Source organism: Leucoraja erinacea, chromosome 27 (genome assembly GCF_028641065.1).
Source record: "Leucoraja erinacea ecotype New England chromosome 27, Leri_hhj_1, whole genome shotgun sequence".
NCBI lineage: Eukaryota > Metazoa > Chordata > Chondrichthyes > Rajiformes > Rajidae > Leucoraja > Leucoraja erinaceus.
In genome coordinates, this window is record NC_073403.1 from 21427741 (window position 1) to 21438573 (window position 10833).

Sequence of the window (10833 nt, forward strand, 5' to 3'; positions counted from 1 at the left end):
GTTGAAGAGGTTGCAATGAATTACTTGTAAAAAAACACTTAAGTAGGCATGATCTCCAAAAACATAGTAAGCAAAAGAGATATTAATAATAATAATAAGAATAATAATAATAATAATAATATATTTTATTGTCATTGCACGTCAGTGCAACGAGATTTAGTATGCAGCTCCAACTGATGAAAAAGAAAAGTAAAATAAATAAATAAGCTGTGTGTCGTGACCATCCGAGGGGGACAGTCCAGGGAGGATGGGGGGCATTCAGCAGGGCCGGTTCAGAGCCGCTATAGCTCTTGGAATAAAGCTGTTTCTGAGTCTGGCGGTTCGGGCGTAGAAGGCCTTGTAACGTCTGCCGGGGGGAAGTAGTTCGAACAGTCCGTTACAGGGGTGTGATGAGTCTTTATGGATGCTGACGGCCTTCCTGAGGCACCGTGTGTGGTAGATGCCCTCCAAGGCTGGTAGCTGTGTCCCAATGATCCTCTGCACTCTGTGGACGATGCGCTGAAGAGCTCTCCTCTCCGCCTCTGTGCAGCTGAGATACCACACAGAGATGCCATACGTTAATATGCTCTTTGTGGTGCAGCGGTAGAACGTTGTCAGCAGCTGTTGGGGCAGACCAGTCTTTTTTAATGTCCTCAGAAAGAACAGTCGTTGCTGTGCCTTCTTGACCAGCGCAGCGGTGTTGGTGGACCATGTGAAGCCCTCTGAAATGTGAGTGCCCAGAAACTTAAAGCTGGACACTCTCTCCACACGTTCCCCGTAAATGGAGATTGGGGCGTATTCCCCATTATGGGACCTCCTGAAGTCAATAATCAGCTCCTAAGTCTTAGAGGTGTTTAGTGACAAGCTGTTACGTGCGCACCAGTCCGCCAGGTTCTGCACCTCCGCCCTGTATTTTGTTTCATCACCGTTGGTGATCAGCCCAATCACTGTTGTGTCGTCTGCAAACTTCACGATGGTGTTGGTGTCAAATGCAGGAACACAGTCGTGAGTGAAGAGGGAGTAGAGCATGGGGCTCAGTACACAGCCCTGTTGTGTGCCGGTGCTCAGGGTGATAGTGGAGGACAAGTGCGGGCCCAGTCTCACTGCCTGCGGTCGCTCCGTCAGAAAGTTCAGGATCCAATCGCATATCGGCGAGCTGATGCCTAGCTGGTGGAGTTTGGTGGTAAGCTTGGTGGGGATGACCGTATTGAATGCAGAGCTATAGTCAACGAAGAGCATCCTCACGTACATGCCCTGTTGGGGCACCTTCATTGGGAAATGAAGACATGGGGAAATGTCACTGGAATCTTGAGCAAAACGTAAAGTGCTGGTGGAACTCAGCATGAGAAACCATGATTTAGGAACAGCATCTCATATTTTGCTTGAGCAGCATACAACACAATTGTATGTACACAATTTATTATGTAACTTCACGTAATCCCTGCACTCCATCTTTCTGTCCATCTCTCTCCCACCTAAGTCACACCAGGTTCCCATTCTCACCTAGCAAACAGTTAACAATGGCCTGTTACCTTTAGCAGCATTACTTTTTTTGCATATATTTAATTCATTTGTTCTATATCTCTCTACATCACTGTATATATCCCTTGCTTCCCTTTCCCTTGACTGAAGGGTCTCAACCTGAAACACCACCCATCCCTTCTCTCCAGAGATGCTGCCTGTCCCACTGAGTTACTCCAGCATTTTGTGTCTATCCATGATTTAGGAATATTTATTGATTACATCATAGCATTTGTTAAATTTGTAAGCAGTACTGACACTTTGTTCTCTGCCTTTCTTGTATGATAAATAATATTATTACTGGGCGTATCTTTCATATACACACCTCAGTTCTTTAGGCCCAGCGTGTATTAACTTATTGCCAGACACCCACGCTGTTAAAGTAAAATGCATAAAAACATGTGTGTGCCATGTCCAATACATACAACAGGTTGGATTGGGGTGGGCATGTTATTCAGCATTAAACCTTTCCTTCTTTGGCAGTGCCTTTAGCAGTTACACAACAGATTAATTTTCAATTCACATGTTGAATGTGTTTTCACTATTTCATTCAGTGATAGAAAAAGCTTGCAATAATTCCAGCTTCCCATTTTTAAAACTCATAAATTATATTACAATAAATGTTATTTAATTCATGTAAATTTAGATATGGTTGAATTACTTCTGCTGGCTAATAATGAAGTGCTGGTAACAAGATTATTTTAAATGGATTTTCACTTCAGGAAGACTATTCACAAATAACAACGTTTTCAAAAAACACTGCAAAGTCTGCAACTCTGAAATTAAAAACAGAAAATGTTTTAGCTCCTGGACCCTTCATCAGAGCTGCCCTAGAATCATCAAGTCCAAAACACAAAGTGCTGGAGAAACTTAGCAGGTCAGGCAGCATCTGTGAGGGAATGGACAGAGGACATTTCGGGTTGGACCCGTTTTCAGACTCCAGACTTTAAACTAGCCTGAAGTAAGTAAGTAAGTAAGTTTATTGGCCAAGTATTCACATACAAGGAATTTTCCTTGGTGCTCCGCCCATAAGTAACAACATGACATACAGTGACAGTTACGAATGACTCAGAAAACACTAAACATTAATAATAATAAGACATTAATGATAAAACACCATTGATCAAGCATGTGAACCAACAAAATACCAGATCAAAGGGAGTCCCAACACGAAACATCGCCCAGAAATGCTGCCTTTATGGAACAGTGGCATGTCGCTGAGTTCCTCCAACACTTTGAGTTTTGCTAAAGTTTCCAGCATCTACTGCCTGTTATGTTCCCTCATCTTCAAGTCCACGTCTATTCATAAATGGAGTCCCAACGCGAAACGCCACCTATCCATGTTCTCCAGCGATGCTGCTAGATCGGCTGAGTTACTCCGGCACTTTTGCCTATTTATTATTTTCATAAATAAAGCTGGACTTTGCAATTCTACCAAGAAGAAACACTGGGTGGCACCATTGTACATTGAATTATACCTTGTCAGCCAGAGAGACTGGTTAAGAAATTGGTTGTCTTGTGCGCTTGGCTCAGTAGTTTAGTAAAATAGTTATTTAATTGAAATATGATCAATGCGTCGTGTCCCGTTTCACACCTACAGCAAACGTGTGTTATTAAAATAAATTTTGTGTCAATCATTTGAGAATTCAATATTCTCGCTGCTTATTTTCCACGAGTTTCAACGTCGGTATGAAAGCAATCCCGAAACAATTTTAACTACATTTGTTATTGTGAGTTTCATAACAAGTAAACCGATTGAATCCCATTGCGTCCCCACCACACGTAAGGATAGCAAAATCAGCTCCTCTCACCCATTTTATTTAGTAAACATTCTTGCCTGAGTCAGAGGGGTTGAGTTCAAGTATGACTGGAAATAATGGATCAGTAAAATCCAGGCTGGGAATGTACTGATCAATGTTTGAGATGCTGGCCCCCCATCAGTCTGAAGAAGAGGTTTGGGCCCGAAACGTTGCCCATTTCCTTCGCTCCACAGATGCTGCTGCACCCGCTGAGTTTCTCCAGCATTTTTGTGTACCTTTGAGATGCTCTCTTTTGGGTGAGAGATGACCTAGAAAATCCTAACTCGCTGACTGCCACAAATGTGCCACTCTATGTTAGAAACTGTGTGTTCTAATTGTTGACTGCTTTTAAGCCGCTAACATTGAACATATTCATCGTTAGAATCGAAAATGAATTTAAAATTGTTTAAAATATCGCATCTGCCAGTTTGGAGATATTACGTCCGCTATTTGTGAGGAGATTGGGAAAGTTTAGCCTAAGTACAGTTGGCCATGTTTCAACAATAAATTAACTTACTATTTAATTAGTATTACTATAACGTTGAAGTAGGTCATATTATTACGTTGCCGCCTGCAGGAGCTAACTGTGATTGTAAACTTATTGAAGTGTTCCGTGATAGTTAATGGCGCTATCTGAAGTCAGGGCTTCGCCTCTTTGCGGCGATTTATTAAAGAATGTCACATGAGACAGACACTAAATAGGATAGACACAAAATGCTGGAGTGACTCTCAGCGAGACTAGAGAGAAGGGGTGGGTGAAGTTTCGGGCCGAGACCCTTCTTCAGTTTCTATCTTCGGTGTAAACCAGCATCTGCAGTTCCTTCCGAGACAATAAATAGGGACTGATTTGGAGAGAGAATGCATGTGAGAGTCGCTGGCTTGAATTGTCCATAATTTTTGTTTGCTTACAATGTAAGCCTGGAATAGCATCAATAAGTAACACGCAAACATTGAAAGCAAACATGCTCTTCCTCGACACTTTCATGTAAAATTACGAGACATTACCCTAAAATAATGTAAAGCATGTCATTAAGTTGTATGTGAAATATTCCAGGGTATATATTGTGATTTGTAGTATTTGCTAGTTTTCCTGGCCTATTAATGAATCTAATGGGCCAGTTTAAAAAATGGTCGAATGATGGGACATACAATAGGGACTCAGTAACATTTCTCCAGTTTTCAAACTTATTCATGTTCCTCCACTAAGTTTTCTGGGCCCTCTTGAAAGGTGTAAAAAAACCTGCCGACGGTCTGTATTCTCTTTTTTCTGGCGTGTCAGGTAAACAATTAGTCACCGTGACGGCGAGTCAACAGTAACTCGGCGCCTGTCGCTGGTGTAACTCCGCGGGGGTGAATTTGTGGAGAGCTGGCGGCTGTCGGTGACTCACACACGCAGCCTCTCTGGTTCCTCGCTTCTCCTGGGCGCGCGGTGGGAAGGGTGTTTCGCAAAAGGTGGAGACAGCATTGTTTTTTTGTGTGTGTCAGGCGTCTGCGATCGTGGAGAAACCTGCAGCGCAGGTTAGACCACACCTAACTAACTCCCAGCAACCAAAACACTCTGATGCATTGCTGGAGGTGGATTTGAAGTTATTTTGCAGTTTGGTAACCTTGCAAGTAAAAAAAAAGAATATAAGTGTACATTATAGTATAAAGGTACACGTGAGTGATGCACATTATAGATTAAATGGGTATAAATATCACAACCCCTCCAAAATTGAATTAATTTTAATGGAAGACAATATTACAACAGAAAACATAAACAAAAAAATATAGGTTCTAAATCAGTATCGAGTTCAAACCCCTTCTCAGCCATTCGGCCAGGAATTTAAGCGCAAAGTTTGAGATAACTCCAAACTCTGGAGATATATCTGAACAAGGGTCTCGACCCGAAACGTCACCCATTCCTTCTCTCCAGAGACGCTGCCTGTCCCGCTGAGTTATTCCAACATTTAGTGCCTAACCCTGGAAATATTGCAGTGTAAAGACTTATCGCAGATATTTCAAAGGAGCTGGTGTAATATTCTGTTTCTATTTCCTTTGCAGTCTTTCTAGCGTGCATACATAAGTTAACAGCAAGAAAGTGGCCGGCAGTTATATGTTTTAAAGAAATGAGTGAGTTGCCGACCCGATGGGTTATAAGGAAACGTGTTGGAGCTTGTTCCGAATTCTGTTTTAAATTCTTCAAACCTCTGAAAATGTATGTTTGGAACGAGCATCCACCGACAGGCAGACACTTTTAATAGTTGAGGAAGAGTGATAATAGACTTGGCTCCACAAACACGAGCGTGGGAAGTCTGAAAAACTTGAGGCAGCTTCTCCCGGCGACATCTCTGCAACCAATAGGCGTCCTGCATCCACCCTTCTGTTCCTTATAATTAGAGGTTTAACCGCGCTGGCTCGTTGGGTTACATCAGTTTGCCTTGAGTTGCAATTGCTACAAGGATCCCGTCTCTACGGAGCAGAGTGATGTGTGCATAGTCTGAGCTTTAAAGATTAAATCGTCTTTTGTGTGTGTGTGTGTAAGTTAAGCATTTTTGTTTTGAAAGAATGAGCGGGAGCTATGAGAAAAAGCTGCCGGGTCTTTTGACGGACATCCAGAGTTCGATGGGATGTCATCCCGCGAAAGATTCGCCAACTCTTCCAGAGTCTACGGCGACAGATGTTGGTTACTATAACCCGCAGAGCTGTCACCCCCCGCACGACTACTACACGACTTCAGCCTATTCCCAACCTGTGAACCACTATCCGTATCACCAGTTTAACCTGAACAATCTTCCGGGGCCTGGCTCTTACTCGGAGAAGCCCGAGTACGCTTACAACAACTCGTACCGCCAGTATGGCCATTTCCACAGAGATCATCAAATATCCGCGGCTGAGAGAGGTAAGGACTCGTGAATTACCCAGTCGCTGCTGTGGAGCCAGAGAGTTTGTGGAAGGCGCTCTATTTGCAAATTAATTGTTGAATAATGCTGGATTCTCCAAAAGGGTAACGGAAGAGCTTCGTCGGCTCAGTGACCGGCGAAGAGGCTGCATGTTTGCATATGACCAGTTACACCTGATCGGTCGTTAAATAATTGAACTGTTAATCAATATATCTACACTACGACACAAAGTGCTGGAGTACCTCAACAGGTCAGGTAGCCTGACCCGCTGAGTAACTCCAGCACTTTGTGTCTTTTTGTGTCTTACCCAGCATCTGCAGTTCCTTGTTTCTACATATCTACAATAGAAACCAGGCATAATATTGTACATAGACACAAAATGCTGGAGTAACTCAGCAGGACAGGCAGCATCTCTGGATAGAAGGAATGGGTGACGTTTCGGGTCGAGACCCTTCTTCAGAATATTCAATAATATTGCACGACGATAGCAGTACTAGAACAGAGAGGCGAATCGGTAGAATATACACAGTACAATAGCATAGACTCCAGAGGCGAAGCTATCGATAGTCTGGCGCTGTTATTAATGCACCCAAAGCCTCGCGGCGGGATATGCGGCTCTTTGTCGGCAGATTCCCCTGTAAATGTCACACTTCGTTAACTAAAGAATTTGAGTTTTAAGTAAGAAATCACATTCATGTTCACAAGGCCACCGGTCGAGACAGGAAAAGTCAAGTGTTCGATTCTTCGGTGAAACCAAGATCCCAGGGATAAATGCGAAAATCGTGTGGATTCCATTAGCGAGGACACTATTTATGAAAATGGCAGTTTTGCAGCAATCGGAAGCTGCAGGAAAGTTCAGAGGCGGTCATCAATAGATGCACTGTCAGTTGTATGCGCGCACTGTTTAAATATAGTTATTCCGCATCGTTTTATCAACGTACAAAGATTGTTTTTATTTTGCATTGGCGTGGGGAAATGCGGCATTCTTTTTCTAGAGGGAGTCCGACCTAACCCGTGTGGCGAGATGGAAAAGTGGGTCAGGTATTGCGTTAGGGTCATGGCCGAATTTTAGCTTTTGGTCGGAAAGAACTCGCGAACTGTGGTCAGACTCTGGTCGGGCGAGAATGTGAAGGGTCTACATGACCAGCATGGATTGTGGATTATGAGTCCCATTTCCGCACGATTGATAGACTAATTCTAAAAGGGAAAATTGGCGATAAACAACACAAGATTCGCATATTACGGGACCTTAATTGGTACACGTGACAATAAAAGACCTTTGAAACCTTTGAAGATGGCCTCATGAGTCCGAGTGATCCCACCCCCCCCCCCCCCCCCCCCCCCCACCCAAAATAAACTTTATTCAGAATTTAAAAACATATATACACAAAATAAAAAAACAGTGCAAAACAACTCTTCGGATACTTTCAACATCATATTAGTGTCATCTTCAATAGTGTTCGCAATTATCCCTAAACCAAGCATCCTTGCCACTCTTGTGTCGCTGCTGTGAGGTTAGCGACTTGATATAGCACTGTGCTTTCTCACTCTATATCAGGATATCATGCTGAGTACCATGGACTCACAACATATGTAAATATATCAAGTTATAAGTGAATAAACACCATTACGCTGAGCATCAATGCAGCGGAATGGGAAACTAGAAAAGGGATTCAACATTCAAATGAGACAACAAATCGCTCGTATCTTATAATAGTAATTATTAATGATAATAGTTATCCGCCCTTTCCCTCTTTCTGTAACGTTGCAATGGAAATAAACTTTGAACTCAGTAGCCGTATGGAAAAATAGCCCAGAGTTTAGAGACAGTATGTTTCTCAATTACATTAATCATGACATCCTTGTCGCCTGAAGGAATCCACCAACAGATTTTAATTCTCTGTTCCATTTGATTTATTCTGCGTGAAATTAAATCCCTTGGTTAAGGGGAAATGATTTGCCGACTGCAGTGTTGTGAAACTTCGACCTTTCTGGGAAATCTTTGTTTTAAAGTTTGTTTTCTTTTTGTTTTTGTGCTGCAGTTTCAGTGAAAGAAGAGCCGGATCCCGAAGTGAGGATTGTCAACGGGAAACCCAAAAAGATCCGAAAACCGCGAACTATCTACTCCAGCTTCCAGCTGGCCGCTTTGCAGAAACGTTTCCAAAAGGCCCAGTATCTGGCGCTACCTGAGAGAGCGGAGCTTGCGGCTTCCCTGGGTCTTACGCAAACACAGGTAAGACTCGATAATCTCACAGTATCGGTGCGCCCACTGCGTTTGTACTTCACCCTGTACCCCCAGGCTAAGGCTTGCCCTGGGAAGTTAGTATCAGTGTAGATTTAGACTCCACGCCCGTTTTTGTTGTTGGAAAAGCCCTCCCTTATTAACCGGGTGTACCAGCTGAGATAATATTCTCTCTTAAATACCTTAAATGTCTTCCTAGGACGTGTACCCCAACCATTCCACATAATCTCCCATTACTTGTCCTTTCCCGTTCTTTATTGTTCATAAATCTGCTTTGAGGGTGAATAATATTTCATAATATTATTTTCCTTAAATATTTTACTCCCTGTCACTATATAGTTATTTCTATAGTCAACCCTTATCCCTTATCAAACTTCACAAAATAAGTGCCAACTAAATAGGGATAATGTTAAACTGCAAGATGTCAAGTGTGGGGCAAATTCATGAGCAGTGGTGCAGAGAACAGGATTAGTGTGTATTCATGTTACCTGATTAATGGCAAAATAAGATTCAACAAATATTTACACCCCTTAAGTTTATGTCCACAGATGGAATTCCCTACATTAGTATACTCAATGTATTGCCCACATCTGTATTTGAACCAGAGTGGCCATACCATCAACGCAAGTGGCTGGATAGAACTAAGAGTCTCTTAATATCTTTTAGTCACAACTATTTGGAGAATTCTATCCCTCTAATCAAAATGTGATGTTAAAATGCACAATTACTTAGGACCTGTTTTAGTTGAGAAGTTGTTGCTAAAAAACTAATAAACAACCTTCTCTGTTGGAAAACATAAGAAATATAGATGACATTGGAGCAAAATATTTCAGCTCAAAGTATTTCAAAGGCTCCTGCAAAATGTCTTCTTAGTTGTTTAAGATAGACTGCCATGGATTACTTAAAGGGCATCCATGAAATATAAAGCAACTCAATTGAGTAAGATTTTCACAATTTACTAGTTTACCTATGTTAAATGCTAAAATGACCAGCAAAAGGAACTAAATGATTGTACTGAAATAATCCCTGCAATAATTGCTATGGTGTGCATAATTCCAAGAGATTAATTTATAATAGTATCTATCACTACTTATTTATGTGCTTACTCATCATGTTCATAGTACTTGAAAACAAAACATTTCTTGCCAATTGTAAATAATTATTCTTTCCTATCTTTCCAGGTGAAAATTTGGTTTCAGAATAGACGATCCAAATTTAAGAAGTTGTATAAAAATGGGGAACTCACAATGGAGCACAGTCCCAACAATAGTGACTCAATGGCATGCAATTCACCTCCTTCTCCGGCTATCTGGGAGAGTCACAGCACAACTAGGAATCCCCTCCAGCATCAGACCCCACATCATTCTTCTCAGAACTACCTGGAAGACTTCAATCACTGGTACCCAACACACCCTTCAGACTCTCACTTATCAGCAACAAATTCACTGCACCAGCCCCCAGCTCAGAGTACTGGAGCAGTCTATTAAAACTTTTATTTTAACTTCAAAAACTTTTGAACTTTTTGCCATTTACTTTTTTTGGAATGCCAACGTCAACCTACGTGTCTCCAATGCCTTTTAACACTAGGAGTGAAAGCTCCTTAAAGAATGAATAATAAAATTCGACACCCATACTTCATGAAGAATCGGGGTGGAAATGAATTGGTCAGCAGCATAACTCATTCATTTACAGACACCCCACATCCCCTTTTGCATGTGTAGTGATGCACTTCAGTTGTAAATAATATCAAAAACTGTATATCAAGAAGAAAAAATCTGAGCATTTTGTAACTCTTGTTTGTTGTCAGATGCTTATTGCATACCGAACTGTTTTTCTCAATTTCAGTAACAAGTAATATTCTACATTCTTTGCCTGTTTTATTATGTTATTTAAGGGTTTTTTTGGTTAATTGGAGTGGTTAAATTATTACTGCCTGTATATTATTAGATTAGCAGTCAGTTTGTTTAATGTAGCAGATATAAGGTATCAATTTGAATTATGTCCAATGCAACATGATAAAAACAACATGGAACTTACCGTAAAATAGGAACTCAATTTGCAATAGATAATATGATGGAGTACAACATTTCTGATAAATAATAGGAACTGTATTTATGATATTATGTCTAAAATTATCATTTTTTCTAAAATAAAATGTACATAACATTTTACACATCAATTGTAGAATAATAATTAAGAAACATCATTGCGGGTAATTTTCAAGATCATGTATGGCACTGCGAGGAATTCCTCAAAGTGACCCTACATTTCTTTGGAACAAATTGGATTGTAAAGGAGACTCAGTGGACAATAACCTCTATTGTAACTTACGGTCTGTTTTGTAATAAAATATTTTAAATGTTTGATGATATTCTTGAGGATAATGTTAATAAAACTCATTGTTCCATGA

At 41.1% G+C, this 10833-nt stretch overlaps 1 protein-coding gene across 1 annotated transcript; it reads left to right on the forward strand.

Moving 5' to 3' along the window:
- Nucleotides 1-5634: 5634 nt before the first annotated feature.
- Nucleotides 5635-10833, forward strand: dlx3b (distal-less homeobox 3b). The gene is made up of 3 exons (XM_055657281.1): nt 5635-6180; nt 8224-8414; nt 9605-10833. Exons 1-3 carry the CDS (start codon nt 5847-5849, stop codon nt 9908-9910), a joined length of 831 nt encoding a protein of 276 aa, XP_055513256.1. The 5' UTR covers nt 5635-5846; the 3' UTR covers nt 9911-10833.

Bases quoted from the DNA above. Each gene is read 5' to 3' on its own strand.
- dlx3b (XM_055657281.1), top strand. From the start codon at position 5,847: ATGAGCGGGAGCTATGAGAAAAAGCTGCCGGGTCTTTTGACGGACATC. The intron at 6,181-8,223 runs GTAAGGACTCGT...TTTGTGCTGCAG, and splicing joins AATATCCGCGGCTGAGAGAG to TTTCAGTGAAAGAAGAGCCG. The intron at 8,415-9,604 runs GTAAGACTCGAT...CTATCTTTCCAG, and splicing joins TGGGTCTTACGCAAACACAG to GTGAAAATTTGGTTTCAGAA.